The sequence below is a fragment of the Moschus berezovskii genome, chromosome 23 (genome assembly GCF_049115385.1).
Source record: "Moschus berezovskii isolate FMDL1 chromosome 23, NW_MosBer_1.0, whole genome shotgun sequence".
NCBI classification, from domain to species: Eukaryota; Metazoa; Chordata; class Mammalia; order Artiodactyla; family Moschidae; genus Moschus; species Moschus berezovskii.
In genome coordinates, this window is record NC_142482.1 from 37,499,761 (window position 1) to 37,517,312 (window position 17,552).

The window sequence follows — 17,552 nt, forward strand, 5'->3', positions numbered from 1 at the left end:
GCCATTCAGTGTGCTAAAATTGGACCAGGCCTTGCAAGTAGCAAAAGTCTTTGGACCGCTGTCTTACTAGCCTCTTGGTCCAGGAAAATATTCCCTCTTGTTGCTTCTTCCCATATCTAGAATTACATTATTACAATCATTGATCTCATATGGAACTGCATATCAGCATTATATCATAGGCTCAGTCATATATATATAAAGTAAGAAATAATCTTCTGAAACAAGTGACATAAAAATAATATAGCTATAGCTAGCAGTTATTAGTAAAGTCATAAGTAAGGATTATAAGTCAAGAACTTTCATTAGATAAAGCCTGGTATACCCCAAGTCATCTCACTTCATTTGTTTAATGACTATAGTCTGGTGTTAATCTCCTGGTTATACATTATGGAGCTTCTGATCTTTATCTGAAGATTGGCTATTAAGACAAGCCTTAGAAATAAATTTAGAGTGTCCTTTTTAATAACTTAATTAAATCTTTTAGCAACATCATGTAACAAGGAACTGTCTCAGCAGTGGGTCTTAGTAAACACTAGACCTTAATTAACAAAACTAGAAACTTATTTTAACAATTTACAAAACTTAATATTCAGTGATTTTTCATTATGGAGGCATTAACCCTGTAGCCAGGAAGGCTTTAACCCATCAAATAAAAATGAGGTTTTTCAGGGAGCTGGGAAAAGCCAAGCGGCCGTCTTGGATTTCCCATAGCTCTGACTCTGATTTTCAGCTATTGCTTATCCATTGTCAATTCCCCAATTTAGGAGTAAACTGTTACCATGTTTTGAGGACATTAGGATAGTACAAGTCTAACAGAGTTTTTGTATAAGCAAAATGAGCTTTTACATGTACCATAATCTTAAATAATGTTCATTTACTTTATTAAAGTAACAAAAGATTTTAAAAACAAATATGAATCACTTAAAGGCAAAGAAATTAATAATTTGTTATTGAAAGATTCATTCTAAGAAAATTTTGTTCTCTTAATGTAGAGAGTAGACTAAATTCCAGTCTTACCAATTTACCAGATAGCAAACAAACAAAATTTATCAGTTAATCTTAGAAAAGTCTTTTCCATAAATCTTGAAGAACTAGCAATATTTTCCTAAAGGCATGAGAGTGAAACCATACAAGGCATGTTTAAAATCTAATTAAATTATAATTTACAAAGTAGCCTGGTCATTGTTGTAACTTGTAACATTTGACAACACTTTACCAGGACATATCAGATTTTCATGAATTTTACATAATTTGTAGGATATTTATATAAGTAGCATCACCCATACAGTATAACCTGAGAAGACTCATCATTCCCCAACAATATTTTCCATGCAATTTGACATGTCAGATGAACTCAGGTAGTTTAATAGCTCTTTGGGATGTCTCAGGGGCCCTCTGAAGCATCCCAAAGTCAGCTAGAAGTCAAGCTATTAAGGCTGTTTTGTCAATGAATATCAAAAGGGTTTGTAACAGTCAGAATCATATAGATCATTGTGAAATAATATATTCACTTAGCCAGGGTAACAAGGAAGATTTCAAAGGTAAACATAGAACAGATCACTTTAAAGAAACTTAAAATCCATTATCAAAGGCAGTTTAACGTCTCAAGAAAACTTTATCTATATATAGAAGCTCTTTCTTTGGGGTCTACTTTTCATCAAACCTTCTTATCACTTTCTGTACTCATTTGTTTTCCCATCCTGGAACAGTCACCTGTAAGTCAGATCTACTTCCTTTTCCCTTCATAAAAATGTACTTTCCATTAAACCTTCTTTACTGAACATACATATCTTACTTCTCTTAAGTGGGGACCTCGGTGTTCCATATTGTGGGGTCTATAAAGGAAGATTCAGAGGCACAAAGGAGGAGTAGAGGTAGGGTGGGGGAGTAAGGGCGTGAGAAGGGCAGATGTATGGTGACTTTGAGCTTAGTTAGAATGTCTCCTCTTAATAGCGGAGTCGGATATGAAAGAAGTATTAGGAAGGAGTGGGTGAATAGGTGATGGTCAAGCTGACAAGGCTGTGGTCCAGTCTGTAGGAGGTGTGAGGGCTTGCCATCTATACCTACCACCGAGATCTGGGAAGGAGTCAGAGTGCCCCCGTAAGAGGGAAGAACCTTGAGAGAGGTATTTTTCACCCCCTCCAGCAAACATTCCAGCATGTACCGATATTGGCCCTCCCCATTGCCCCTCCTGTTAGTGTCTGTTAGGCAGCTGCCCCAGGGGGTTGGGCGGGATCTGCCGATTTGCCAGCTATCGCTGGTCAGCTACCGTTTTTGGCTGCCGCCCGGGTGGCCTGTCTCTCTTTTGGGGTGGGCGGCTCTGGGCGGAGAAGGCAATGGCAAGCCACTCCAGTACTCTTGCATAGAAAATCCCATGGATGGAGGAGCCTGGTGGGCTGCAGTCCGTGGGGTCGCTAAGGGTCGGACACGACTGAGTGACTTCACTTTCACTTTTCAGTTTCACACATTGGAGAAGGAAATGGCAACCCACTCCAGTGTTCTTGTCTGGAGAATCCCAGGGAAGGGGGAGCCTGGTGGGCTTCCGTCTATGGGGTCACACAGAGTCGGACACGACTGAAGTGATTTAGCAGCAGCAGCAGCAGCAGAGTGACGGAACAGAGGGAACCCCCCAGTGGCGCCTCCGGGGAGCCATCTCTTGAGGGAGAAGGCTGTGGAGAAAGCATTGAAAGTGTTAATGAGGGAGGGGTTGGGGAAGCTGGGAAGAGGGAGTTGAGAAAGTAACAGAAGCGGAAGGCGGGGCATCCTCAGGTCTTTTGGAGGAACCGTGAGGGCGGAGATTTCCCTCGGAGATTTCAGCTGCTGGCGCTGCGCCAAGCTGCGTGAGTTGAGGGCTCCCAAGGCTGCTTGCATGGAGCCTGGGGCGGAGTTTTCCTCAGTCTGTGTGGACCGTTTTGGTTGTTTTGGCTGGCGGCGAGGGGCCAGAAGGGGAAAGGGGAAGAAGGATTTGGGAAGTGGGGGAAAGAAAGTATAGGGGGAGGGGCGGGAGCGCAGCAGCCAAAAAGCCTGTACTTAGGGCACCTCAGACCACTTTCCCGTCTTTCGACAGCAGTTATCTAAATCACGGAGGAAATTAAAATCAAAAGTCCCCACTGAAGGCCATTGGGAGCCGTTGTCAAGAGAATATTGGGGCCAGGCCTCAGAACAAAGGAAAATCAACTACTTGTGGCGGCTATCTTGAGAAAGATGTAAAGTCTTAAGGTTGGCCAAGAGGCATTCCAGAGGAGTAGACCAACCCTGGTCAGGTTTGGAAGTGGCTGTCCCCATGGCGAGTGACAGAATATAGGCTTATAGGCAAATCAGTCAGGTGTCGCCAAAAGATTTAGCACCCCAGCGAGGAGGGTCACTGCAGCCGAAAACGGATGTCTCCGAGATCGACTGGTGCCGAGGAATTTGTAAGGGCCACCGCAGCTGAAACAGACGTCTCCAAATAGACTGGCGCTGAGGAACAGGCCTGGCCTGAGGGAGGGAGCCAGACACAGCTCTGATTTCGGAAGGGGCCCGGCCCACAAAAACTGGACTCCCTAGGATTGCTCGCCAGAGGGAAAGCTCACACCAAAACTCGACTCGAGGGACTTACCCTGTATTCTGCCGGAAGATTGAGCAGTCTTAGTGAGGTGTTGGATCAGCCCAGGGTGTGGGTCGGGCCCGAGGGAGCCACAGGCCCTGTGGGCTCTCACCTCGAGCCCCACGTTGGGCGCCAAATGTAAGGTCGAAATGGCCCAATGATGTTAAACAAAAGAACCCAAACGCCAAATGGATAATGTAACAGGCTTTACTGGCTGCGCACCCCCGGGCGGAACCCCAAGACCTAACAGAGCGAGGTCAGGAAGTCCACGCTGAATAAAGGCAAGAGGCAACTTATATAACTTTAGGCAAGATTTGGAGTGTTGGTCTTTCATAGGCCAGTTAGCAGGGTGGGGGGTGGGCAAGACTGGTTTGGTTGCCCGATCTGCTCAACGTTGTGCTGACACAGCGGAATAGTTCTTGCTGTTTCTGGGCAGAATACTGTTTCTGGACAGGAGGTTAGGAGGGGGAGATTAGGAGAGGGTTGATCTCTACCAGGAACTGATACCTCAAGGACACTCTAGCAATGGGGGAGGGAATGAGGGAACAGAGCACAATAGTCAGCCCTTTTCTGCCAGTGGGAAGAAGAGAAGGGGAGAAGGGAAGAGGCCAAAATGGCCACTGAGGTCCGACCTTACAGTAGGCAAATTTATATCCTTTCATTTCTAACACTATTTTTATTCTTTCTTCCTGCCTGATCGTGATTTTGAAAAGGTACACATTTGTTAATAGAAAACATTTTCTTTAGAACTTCCAGACCTTTCTAATTATCTTAATTATAGTTAATTATGTAATTATAGCAGTATTCAGTTTAGTTCAGTTCAGTCGCTCAGTCGTGTCCGACTCTTAGCGACCCCATGAACCACAGCACGCCAGGCCTCCCTGTCCATCACCAACTCCCGGAGTTCAGTCAAACTCATGTCCATCAAGTCGGTGATGCCATCCAGCCACCTCATTCTCCGTCGTCCCCGTCTCCTCCTACCCTCAATCGCTCCCAGCATCAGAGTCTTTTCCAGTGAGTCAACTCGTCGCATGAGGTGGCCAAAGTACTGGAGTTTCAGCTTTAGCATAAGTCCTTCCAATGAACACCCAGGATTGATCTCCTCTAGAATGGACTGGTTGGATCTCCTTGCAGTCCAAGGGACTCTTAAGAGTCTTCTCCAGCACCACAGTTCAAAAGCATCAATTCTTCGGTGATCAGCTTTCTTCACAGTCCAAATAGTATAATTAATTATAGTAGTATCTGGCAATCTGATTTTTATCTGTGGTAAGTTTATTTTTACCACCATCAGGATGCTTTATGGTCTTCTTTTAAGCCTTGAGGTCCTGAAAATTTTTAAATGATATATTTAGGAATGAGTCTTTTTTCACTAATTTTGCTAAATATATAACAGTCCCCTTCCATGTAAAGAGTTAGGTTCTTCATATCTGGAAAATTTCCTATTACTATTTGTTTTGGTAATATTGTATCTTAATTTTTGTTCTTCTCTCTGGCTCTGTTACTTAATGTAACAATAGACTTTCCTGAATGTATTCTCTATGTCTTATCTTTTCTTTCATACATTACATTTTTTGGTCTTCTTCTTTTTTTTAATTTCAGAGAGATTTTCTTGGTTAATTTTCCAAGCTTTATGTTAAATTTTTCATTTCTAGCCCCCATCATTACTTTTATATTGGTAAAGAACCCACTTGCCAATGCAGGAGACATAACAGACATGGGTTTGAGCCCTATGTCGGGAAGATCCCCTGAAGTAGGAAATCGCAACCGACTCCAGTATTCGTGCCTGCAGAATTTCATGAACAGAGGAGCCTGGTGGACTACAGTCAATGGGGTCACAAACTGTCAGAATGACTGAGCACACACAAGCAAGAAAGCATTATTTTTATTAGATGTGATATCTTTTTTCCTTCTGATCGTTCTAATTAGAAAAGTTCTAAAGTTTGTCTAAACAATTTTGTGTGCTCTTTTTTCCCAGTTTATTTGCTCTTACATTGAACTTTCTTTACTATGTGATGATTTTTATTCTCATCTTTTATTTCATATTGTAAGATTTTCTTAAACATTTGCTCTGCCCTCCTTAACTTTGTTCTTTACCTACTATGCACCATTTTATTTCATCTCAAGATACATTTCTTCAAACTCTTCTAAACTCTACCAGATTTTACACGGTGTCTGTGCAATACTCTTTTGTGTTGCCTTTTATTTTTTCAGAGCTTCTGATTATATCTTTGTGGAATTATTTCATGTGTGTATATTTCCTCCGCTGGAGTGTAAATTCTTTGAAGACAATGAATATATCTCTTTTCACATTATTTTAATATACTGAGAACATAGAATGGTATGTATGATAACACTGGTACTCAATAACCATTTTTGCATTGCTAATTAAATTAATCATCAGGTTACCAAAGTCTGGGGATTCAGTTAAGTTCAGTTGCTCAGTCGTGTCTGACTCTTTGAGACCCCATGAACCACAGCACGCCAGGCCTCCCTGTCCATCACCAACTCCCGGAATCTACCCAAACCCATGTCCATTGAGTCAGTGATGCTATCCAACCATCTCATCCTCTATCATCCCCTTCTCCTCCTGCCCTCAAATATTTCCCAGCATCAGGGTCTTTTCAAATGAGTCAGCTCTTCGCAACAGGTGGCCAAAGGATTGGACTTTCAGCTTCAACATCAGTCCTTCCAATGAACACCCAGGACTAATCTCCTTTAGGATAGACTGGTTGGATTCCCTTGCAGTTCAAGGGACTCTCAAGAGTCTTCTTCAACACCACAGTTCAAAAGTATCAATTCTTCGGTGCTCAGCTTTCTTTATAGTCCAACTCTTACATCCATACATGACCACTGGAGAAACCATAGCCTTGACTAGATAGACCTTTGTTGACAAAGTAGTGTCTCTGCTTTTTAATATGCTATCTAGGTTGGTCATAACTTTCTTTCCAGGGAGTAAGCATCTTTTAATTTCATGGCTGCAATCACCATCTGCAGTGATTTTAGAGCCCAGAAAAATAAAGTCAGCCACTGTATCCAGCCAATAATAAAGGGAAAACTACTTTGCTTACCTTTACTATTATTCTTTGTTGCATATATATATATATATATATATCTTTAGGGTTACATTTCTGAGAGGTTCCTGTAGTCTGGATTAGCATTTGTATACTCAAAGTTTCCTAAGTATGATAAAGCTGAAAAAAACTTTAAAAAAATGACATAACTTTAAATAGAATGCCCCTCTGCCTACTATTTTTTGCTTTCGCTGAATATTTTTTAAAAAAACTTTGAATTATTCAAAATTTCAACCGTGTAGTGTAGTAGGGAGCATAGTACCATGTATCGGCAATCCAGCTTTAACAATTATCAACTCGTGGGGAATTTTGTAAACCCATGTACTTAATCTTACATGCAGACTTGGAAAATAGTCTCAGAATCATATCATTTCATTCATAAATATTTTACTACAGAAATATAAAATGTAATGAGTTTTTAAAAATAATAATGCCATGAGCACACCTAAAATTAGATACATAATTCCTTAGTGTGTTTAGTCTCCAGTTTTCCTGATTGTCTCACAAGAATTTTTAGTTATTTTATTTGTATATGAATCCAAACAAAGCCTAGCATTTGGTCCATATATTTCTTTTTTTAATTTATAGTTTATCTGTCTCTATTTTTCCTAGCAAATTATTTGCTGGAGAAGTGGAATTATTTGTCCAGTAGAACTTCCCATGTGCTGAATCTTGTCGGTTGCATCCTTCTGATATAATTTACCACAAGATTTATGGTTTGGGTTCCAGAAAACAACAATAACACAAATTGTTAACATTTGTTGACTGCTTAGTATGTGCCAACTATGTGTGAAGTGCCTGATTTGTGTATTAAATGGCTGCTATCCAAAAGTCTACATGCAATAAATGCTGGAGAGGATGTGGAGAGAAAGGAACCCTCTTACACTGTTGGTGGGAATGCAAACTAGTACAGCCACTATGGAGAACAGTATGGAGATTCCTCAAAAAATTGGAAATAGAACTGCCATATGATCCAGCAATCGCACTCCTGGGCATACACACCGAGGAAACCAGAATTGAAAGAGACACGTGTACTCCAATGTTCATTGCAGCACTGTTTATAATAGCCAGGACATGGAAGCAACCTAGATGTCCATCTGCAGACGAATGGATAAGAAAGCTTTGGTACATATACACAATGGAGTATTATTCAGCCATTAAAAAGAATACATTTGAATCAGTTCTAATGAGGTGGATGAAACTGGAGCCTATTATACAGAGTGAAGTAAGCCAGAAAGAAAAACACCAATACAGTATACTAACACATATATATGGAATTTAGAAAGATGCAAATGATAACCCTGTATACGAGACAGCAAAAGAGACACAGATGTATAGAACAGTCTTTGGGACTCTATGGGAGAGGGTGAGGGTGGGATGATTTGGGAGAATGGCATTGAAACACGTATGTTGTCATATGTGAAACGAATCACTAGTTCAGGGTCAATGTATGTTATAGGATACTCGGGGCTGGCATGCTGGGATGACCCAGAGGGAGGATAAAGGGAGGAGGGAGGTGGGAGGGGGGTTCAGGAGGGGGAACTTATGTAAACCCGGGGCAAATTCATGTCAATGTATGGCAAAACCAACCAATATAATATTGTAAAATAATTTGCCTCCAATAAAAAATAAATTAATTACATAAAAAAATAAAAAAATAAAAAAAGAGCAAAAAAAAAAAAGAAATTGAGACAAAAAAAAAAAATCCTTCAAAATCCTTGTCTGTATGTGGTAAGTACAAACTTGATATATTTTATGTGATTTTCAGTTTGTAAATTTAAAATAGCACATTAAATATTAAAGTCTTATTTTATGCATGTACTCTGAAATAATTCAAATAATTGTTAAAGAATCACATAATTTGAAATCATGAGGACTGATTTCCATCTTTGTTTATAGTAATGTCATATGGTGGCTGATAAAAATAAATAGTTGCTCTTATTTTTTGGAATTAATTTTATTTTTGCTAAATTTACACAAAGACTGAATGAATGAATCCCTTTAATAAAATGCAACTACCATGAAATTTGCTTTCCTTAGTATCTCATGGGGAAGGAGTACAGCATTTGTCTATTTGCAGGACACTGATAGTAATGCTATACAATATAACCCTATTTTATGATAACACACGGGCTTCCCTGGTGGCTCAGAGGTTAAAGCATCTGCCTCCAATGCGGGAGACCCGGGTTCGATCCCTGGGTCGGGAAGATCCCCCGGAGAAGGAGATGGTAACCCACTCCAGTATTCTTGCCTGGAGAATCCCATGGATGGAGAAGCCTGGTAGGCTACAGTCCACGGGGTCGCAAAGAGTCGGACACGACTGAGTGACTGAACGGAACGGATGATAACACATACAATGTAAACACACATACTACCTCCAATATTCTGGGTTGTTAGCTGATGAATCATTATATGTACATAACATTTACTTGAAATTCTATTGCCAAAAAATTCTCAGCATATTTATATATTTTTAGGTGACCTACATTTCTTTCCATATTAAAATCGCTATTTTATACATTTGGGATGATAATTACCAATCTAATTTTATTTAATCACTCATTTTAGAGTAGTTTTAGTTTCATAGCAAAATTAAATGGAAGGTAAAGAGATTTCCACATATCTCCTGCCCTTACTATAACGTCCCTATTATAAACCTCTCCTGGCAGTGGTACATTTCTTACAAATGATGAACCTACACTGACACATCGTTAGCATGCAAAGTCAATAGTTTACATTAGGATTCACTCTTAATGTACATTCTATGGCTTTGTATGACATGTATGTACCATTGTAGCATCATATAGAGTAGCATCATTGCCCTAAAACTCTGTTATGCTCTATTACCTATATTTTCATGATCAGCTCTGGTTCAGATTCCCTGCATTTACTAATTCCTTGTCTGGACTTTAAATTATTCTCTTGCTTCTACCTCACAGGCAGCTTTTAATTCTACTCCCTGCTTCTCCTCAAAATAAGCATGGATGAAGATCTGCTGCATATACCATAGCTTGACTGAAATTCATAGGCCATAAGGAGGAGACATATTTTTTATTAGAGAGTAAAAACACAAAGTCAAATATTACAACTTGGCCTGAGTTCTCTTAACAACCAGTGATGTGTCACTAACCACTATACCCTGTCTATTCTCTAAGTCTAACCCAATCTCACCCCACCACCCCCCCATTTTGGAGAGGAAAAAAAATTCTCCAATAACATATGAAAAGGAGTTAATCTATAGCTCCAAGTTTGAATCTCCTAAATCATTAAAGGGTTCAGAAAAACAATTTTCATATAACATAATCTATTCTTTTAAATAAAATAGGATATAACTAGCAATGTTTTCTTATGTATTTCTATACTATATATAAAGTACTTTCTATATAACAAGATTATTCAAATTCTGTCAATACCTCTGCAAAGAAAGTATTACCACCCACACTTTATGAATGGGAAAATATGATTCAGAAATGCTAGATACTTTGCCTAATGTTATAATTTAAAATCTTAGCTGTAAAGTGCTGAGTCCTGTATTTGGATTTAGGTTTCTTTGCACCAAAGTCTACTCTATCAGTTGCTGTGTTCATATAGTGTCTTTTTTCCCAGACATGCTTTTTCTATTTTTTGATTTAAATATATTAAAAAAATCTTTACAAGGTAAGTCAGAAAGAGAAAAACAATATAGTATATTAGCACATACATATGGAATCTAGAAAAATGATATGATAAAGTTATTTGCAGGGAAAGAATGAAGACACATTCTCTCAGGGAATGGATTTGTGTTCCAATCGCATTTTAAGCTCACTGATGCAGATGGCCTGGGCAAGAACAGTTTCATACATTTCATAGTTGTTCCACAAAATAATCTGCAATGCAATGTATGGACTTAGTAATTGCAGAGTGGAAATACTGAGGCAATGAACCTAAATAATTTTCAAGGGCAAAATGACTCCAAGTCAAGTCACATACATTCACAAGAGTGAGGCCTTGGACACACTGAGGACAGCCAGAGAATCTCATCTGTTGATCCATCCCCACTACAAGGACTTCCACTAGGAGACAGTGAGTCTTGAGGAGGATATGGCACCCTGAGCTGCTGCCACATTATCTCATTTATGCTGTTCCTCCAGAGACTTCTCTCCTGTAAGTTTATGTTTCCTTTTGCCAGGAGGGGTGAGGGGCAGGAGTTGAGGATACTGGTGGATTATCTCTAGGGCAAACAGGGATGCACAGAGATTCAAGTGAGCCAGACTTAGGCTTATCTGCCTGGGAGCATCCTGGAGCCATATTCACTCTATTGTTCGACAGACGCCATGTCAGGTAAAGTCTACATGGTTTTCTAGCAGGGATTCACCTAAGACATGAAGCAAAGTACAGCTGTGTTCTTAAATATGTCTGTGGTTCCTACATCCATCCATTTTCCCATTGTTTCTAACCCTAAATAAGGACAGTGTATTTGATCCTTCTCAGATACTTGTTTTATTGTCTTATTCTAATGTTTTCCTAACAAACATATTTCTTTTTCCTACCTAGATAATTCTTATCTCTTCAAGTGTGAGAGGGGGAGAAGAAAGTTTTTCTTATCACTACTAATTCTTTAAGAATTAAACATTCTGAAAACTAATTTTGACTCTTGGTACTTCAGAGATTCAAAATTCCTTTTTCCCAACTTATTTCTCTGTCAAAAATTTAAAAGTGATATTAAAATTAGTATCACTTTACTTCTTGGTTTTTGTATTTTTGTTTTAATAAATCTGCACCAAAGGCAGAGAGTATGTATTACCTTCACTGATGTCTGAATTTGGGAGTGGGTGGCAGTGGCTAAGGATGGAAAAAAAGGAAGACAGAAATATTAACTCCAGCTAAGATACCAAAATATTATCAGTCTCGACAAGCTGCTCCTGTGTTACTGGGCATGAAACATAATCTGGGAAATGAGGTTAAATGGGCCTGAAGCAGAAGAGGCCATGGTTCTAATCAGCCCTGACATGAAAGATAGGAAAAAGTCAGTAAAGACCTCATAAAGGCGTTTATTTCTTCCATGGACATATTAGTTTAGGGTCATTGATGGATTAGGTACCTGGGTGGGATATCTCAGGGATTCCATAATAGGTAACAACTGAGAAAAGAAAAATATTAGAAGGTCAGGGGGAGAATCTCAAATGTATGTGAGCTCTGAGATGATACAGCACCTTAAGTCCCAGAGAAGAAGTATGAGGAGAAGGGTAGGAGGAGAGAAGATACATGATGAACTTGGCCAGAAAATAGTTCTAGGTCATCTAGCAAGTTCATTTTTCTCTGTTTTCATAGATGGACAGTGTACCTGCAACAGAAAAGACATGAGATCAGAGGGTTCCAGGGGGCTCCTGTGCCACTGTCACGCTGTTTCCCAATTCCACAACCTCCTCCCAATTTCCCTTGTCTGTACTATGTCTCCAGATCTGCTGCTGCTGCTAAGTTGCTTCAGTCGTGTCTGACTTTGTGCAACCCCATAGATGGCAGCCCACCAGGCTCTCCCATCCCCGGGGTTCTCCAGGCAAGAACACTGGAGTGGGTTGCCATTTCCTTCTCCAATGCGTGAAAGTGAAGTCGCTCAGTCATGTCCGACCCGTAGCGACCCCATGGACTGCAACCTACCAGGCTCCTCTGTCCATGGGATTTTCCAGGCAAGAGTACTGGAGTGGCTTGCCATTGCCTTCTCTGGTCCCCAGATCTAAGAGATCTGAATTCTTACCTTCCTTTTGGAGTGTGACTCACAAAGGCCCCTGGTGTCTGGAGGGGCCACCTGAGCGCAGACCTCGGATGATGAGGACAGTGCCCACCATGATGCCCACGAGGCCCACGGTCAACCCCAGGGCACAGACCACAGTCTCTGTCAGCTCTGACATAGGGGCTGGAATCTCAGGCTCTGTGAAAGTGAAACTGTGGAACTCAGAATACAGAACGTTTCTGTGCATGTGGGTGGGATGGGGCGAGGAAGGGTTGACTCCACACACTTGGGGTATGGGGCTTAGGGAGGAGAGTGAGGTTTGTCATTAGACACACTTGGAAGGTGAAGTTTAGGGCCACGGGGTTTAGCAGATAACAGGCAGGGTGTTCTGGACTTGACAGAGAAAAGAGTGTTCCAAAAGGGTGGAACTCGCACATACCCCAGTGTTTGAGCAGTGGCTCATCCAGGCCCCAGTGCTCCACTTTGCAGTCATAAACGTCATCATCAGAAGGGAGGAAGGTGAGGTAACTGATCTTGGAGAAGGAATGATCATCCTTGGAGAGGAAGCTGGTCTCAGAAACACCCTCTGTGACCGAGTGCCCGTTCCTCAGCCATGTGATGCCGATCACAGGAGGAAAGATGTTGTCCACGTGACAGATGAGGGTGTTGGGCTGACCCAGCATCACGGGAGACTTGGAAAACACAGTCACCTCAGGAACCTCTATGGTGAGGAAACAGCACAGAAGTGAAATGGGAATAGCTCTGCCCTGATTCTGCACGGCCTCCTGGGAGAGCCCGCCCACCAACAGTTGCAGTCTCCCAGAGGAGGAGCTCTTGTTTCCCTTCTGTTTGGGAGGCACCATATGTTGCTTCTGCTTTATCCCTGTCCCCCTGTTTTTGATGACCTGCCTGTCAAATGGGAGGTCTGTGGGATCTCTCCATGAAATATTCAAAGATTATATTATGGAAGCAGGGATCTTTCTATCATATGGAAATATGTGAACTGAAAGAAGAGAGAGGATGAGAATTCAGCTATTAACATGAGAAAATGTGACTCCTTGAAAAGGAGAGAGTTTTATAAAGTGGTGAAGGGTATCTATCCCTAGGGAAAAAGGGAGTGAGGCCTGGTATGAAGGGGTAGATTAATAAAGAGAAGCAGAGTGGGGAACACGTACTGTTGGTAGCAGCAGTAGAGTTGGACTCCTTAATCATGACCTCCAAATTATGTTTCACCGTAGCTATGTTTCTCAGTGCACCCTGAGGGTCAAACCTTCTAAATTTACTAAACACAGGCAGATGCCAGACAGTCTCCCTCTTTTCCAGGTCCACGTAGAACTCTTCATCTCCATCAAATTCATGGGTATAGTAGCCAGAGGGACCATATGAGTGGTAGACGTTTATGCCATAGGCACCAATGTGGTCAGCTGAGTCGGAGTGAGGGGCAAGAAAGGGAAAAATAGAGAAAAGATCCTCATTAAGCAAGTGAAAGAAGAAACTGACATCAAACATTGTGGGCTTCATTTGTGGCCCAGTTTCTAGACAAATCCCAGTACCTGCTCCTTCTTTGCTCTCTGTTGGTAGTTGGCCAGTTAGTTAAAAAGCCCTGAAATAAAGTCTCCTTATGTTTGCAATGCATCTTGACTCCTTTTTCAGACAGGAATATATGTAATATCCTTTTCATTTGGTACTTGTCCTGGGCTATCAACTGTTGCTGAAGAATATCACTCCACTGTGTCAATTGGAACTAATTCACTTTTACAGTTTTAGCCTCAGCTGGATCTACAGTCCTGCTCAGCAGTGGTCCTTCTGCTTTCCTGCACCATTTCTTTCCATCACTAATCTGTGTACCCTCTAGAGGACAGAAATCATGTCTTTTCATCTTGAATCCCCAAAATTTAGCTTGCCATGTGCTCAAAAATGTGTATAAATGTCAATTGTTATTCTTGAGAATTACAGAGATTTGGGGGAAGACTGACAGATATAGGTGGCAGAACCATATGGAAGTCAGAATCAGCAATGACCAGAGCTGCACTAACTTGTGAGCCTTAAGCATTGTTGCTTTTGTGAGTGTCTCCTTTTATAAAATTATTAAAAATGTATATTATAGCCATCAAAGACAAACATAATTCAGGTTGGATTGAAATTTAAGCATTTGCCCCTACTCTAAAAGTTTTTCTTCTAATTTTTAAAGGAACAGTTTTTATGAGCCCTACAAGCAATGCAGGCCCTCAGCACTGTGCTCACTGTGCCTAATGTGTAAATCAAGCCTGACAAGGATGCTCTGGTGCGATGAGGAAGAGAGGAAAGTTGGAAGTGCTCTGGAGAAGCAGGTGAAACTTGCACTACCATACAAAATTAGAGTGGTAGCTGCCGTGGTTAATAAAGTTGTTGAAGGTTAGAGTAACCTTTCTTTCACCTCCCTTTTAAACCATTTGGCTTTTCTATTTTGGTTTTTTACAAACCCACTTTTCCTGTCTATGAAACAACAGAGATACGAGCCAGGGATGGATCCTGGAAGGAAAGGAAGATGAAGAAATGTATGAAGAAAGGGTGGAAGGAGGGGGAGAGCAAGGCAGAGGGTCCTAAGGGACCATGTAGTTAACTTGTGCTTGCCCAGTTTCGCTATACAGGTCTTCATTACATGAACTGAAAGGCAGTTTGGGCTGACAAACTGAGAATAATATAATTTAAATCTCCAAATTTTTCTTCATAAAGTTCTTAATTTTAAAATAAAGGTAAATATATTCTCTACTTTGTTTTAGAAAAATATGAAGTTATACTTGTGATAGTAATAATTTAAAAATAAGAATAATCATTGGTATTTATGTGTCTTCATTACTTGGAAAACATTTCTACATGCCTTTTTTATTTGATTATTTGTGAGGTGACACGAAGTAACTGAGATTAAGTGAGAACCATATGGTAAAATGCTTTATCTAAAGACACTCAGTTGGGCTTGCTCACCTACCTGTGCCAGAATGCCAAGATAGAAATGTGTGTAGATCTGAGACCAAGTAAAGTTTACCCTTCTTCATATCCACACAGTATTCATAATTCATGGAAATATATACCCCAATATAAACTTTAGGAGAAATACATAAAAATCTTTAAAAGTTATTCAGAAAATTTGGGAGCTCATGAAATTTTTTGTAACAAAACATCTACTTGTGAAAACATCTCTAATCTTTGAGACAATTGTGAATGAATGCCCTAGAGCCCTCCAGAACATATTCGCTGGATCCAATATCAAAAACAGAGCATGCAACAGCACAGGTAACAGAGGGAGTGGGTCTGGACTCTGATTTCCTGAAGGTGCAGTGACGGTAAGTTTTAGATTTTCTTAATATTGAGAATGCTTCCAGAAGTCGCTATTTCTAGGCCAATTCCCCCTAACCCCTCCAATTCTCTGCTCCCTAACTTCAGTCGCTGTATCCTTCAACCGTGCACTCACCCACAATGTCTTCACTCCCAGAGGGACTCATCATGGTGGTCAGGGCGAGGGCCCCCAGAATCAGGGCTCTGTTCAGGATCATCCTGTTCTCAAGGTGGTCTCAGAAGTAGCTGTTCTGAGTTGCAGAGCAATGATGCGGGCTGACTTGAGAGGAAATTCTAAGATACCCAAGCCACACTCTGTCTGGTTAGGTTTTGGCCAATCAGAAAAATCCTCTATGATGACACCTCAGTTGCCAGGTGAAGACTGTGTACTAAGAGACCTAGAAGGGACTGGGAAATCCCCAAGTTCTGGTGCAGGCTCCGGTCAGAGTGGACTTGAGGGATTTTTCTATGAAAGGAGGGCAAGTATTAAATCAGAGTCTTCTCATATATGTGTGTATGCCTGCTGGTGATGAGCGGTGGGGATTTCTGAGCAGCCTCATGGATAGATGAAGATGCAGTTAATTTGATGTCCAACAGGATATTCTGGGCTATAGCTTCCAAAAAATCTTCCCTGAATTGGTCCCCCTCCCTGGCAGGCCCCATTCCCTCCCCTTTCCATTGACTCTGTATGTAGGTTAACTGTCTTTCTCTTTGTTTCCATAGTGCATATGGAATTCTCTAAATATTGAGTTGATCCAAGTGATTTCTGCCAAGCGGTAGCCAAGGAATACCTTTGCCTTTTCTACCTGTAGAAATCCAGTTGAGTAAATTATTCTCATGCTCTCAAAAGCTCCAGTATTTGCACTCAGGGGAATAAAAAGACTTATAAGGTCGTATCACTTCAGTTCAGTTCAGTTCAGTTCATTTCAGTCACTCAGTCGTGTCCGACTCTTTGTGACGCCATGAATCACAGCACGCCAGGCCTCCCTGTCCATCACCAACTCCCGGAGTTCACCCAAACTCATGTCCATCGAGTCGGTGATGCCATCCAGCCATCTCATTCTCTGTTGTCCCCTTCTCCTCCTGCCCCCAATCCCTCCCAGCATCAGAGTCTTTTCCAGTGAGTCAACTCTTTGCATGAGGTGGCCAAAGTATTAGAGTTTCAGCTTCAGCATCAGTCCTTCCAATGAACACCCAGGACTGCTCTCCTTTAGGATGGACTGGTTGGATCTCCTTGCAGTCCAAGGAACTCTCGAGAGTCTTCTCTAACCCCACAGTTCAAAAGCATCAATTCTTCGGTGCTCAGCTTTCTTCACAGTCCAACTCTCACATCCATATGTGACTACTGGAAAAACCAAAGCCTTGACTAGATGGACCTTGGTCGGCAAAGTAATGTCTCTGCTTTTTAATATGCTATCTGGGTTAGTCATAACTTTCCTTCCAAGGAGTCAGAGTCTTTTAATTTCATGGCTGCAGTCACCATTTGCAGTGATTTTGGAGCCCAAAAAATAAGGTCATATAGTGCTGCCTAAAGTAACTGTGTGATCTTTCATTTGAATTTTCCCCCTGCCTTGAGTATTCTTATGTTCTATGTTTTGGTGAATCGACCTACATTTAAAGGAATTTCGGGATCACTGATTACATTAAAGGACATTCTGGTTGACTTGCTGTATAATTATGTATGTCAACTCAAATATTGAAGGTAGAATTCAGGGAATTGTCCTGACTTAGAAAATTAGTTTTCTTCCTTTACTCTATATTTTAGTATTATTTATTCTGCCACATTAAAACTCCAGATATTTGTGAGGGACTAATAACCGAGCTAAAGTCAAAGACAATTTTTAGAGGGGGAACTTATTGTTTCAAAATA

The 17,552-nt window shown here is 41.0% G+C and overlaps 1 protein-coding gene across 1 annotated transcript; it reads right to left on the reverse strand.

Moving 5' to 3' along the window:
* Positions 1-8,998: 8,998 nt before the first annotated feature.
* LOC129543574 (SLA class II histocompatibility antigen, DQ haplotype D alpha chain) lies at positions 8,999-15,973 on the reverse strand. The gene is made up of 5 exons (XM_055406768.2): positions 15,819-15,973; positions 13,543-13,791; positions 12,807-13,088; positions 12,392-12,565; positions 8,999-11,980 (listed from the first exon to the last, which is right to left on the reverse strand). Exons 1-4 carry the CDS (start codon positions 15,898-15,900, stop codon positions 12,411-12,413), a joined length of 768 nt encoding a protein of 255 aa, XP_055262743.2. The 5' UTR covers positions 15,901-15,973; the 3' UTR covers positions 8,999-11,980; positions 12,392-12,410.
* Positions 15,974-17,552: the final 1,579 nt, after the last annotated feature.

Coding starts and splice junctions, on each gene's coding strand:
- LOC129543574 (XM_055406768.2), bottom strand. CDS start 15,900: ATGATCCTGAACAGAGCCCTGATTCTGGGGGCCCTCGCCCTGACCACC. Junction 13,089..13,542: donor CTCTACTGCTGCTACCAACA/GTACGTGTTCCC, acceptor TCCTCACCATAG/AGGTTCCTGAGGTGACTGTG. Junction 12,566..12,806: donor GCCACTGCTCAAACACTGGG/GTATGTGCGAGT, acceptor TCACTTTCACAG/AGCCTGAGATTCCAGCCCCT.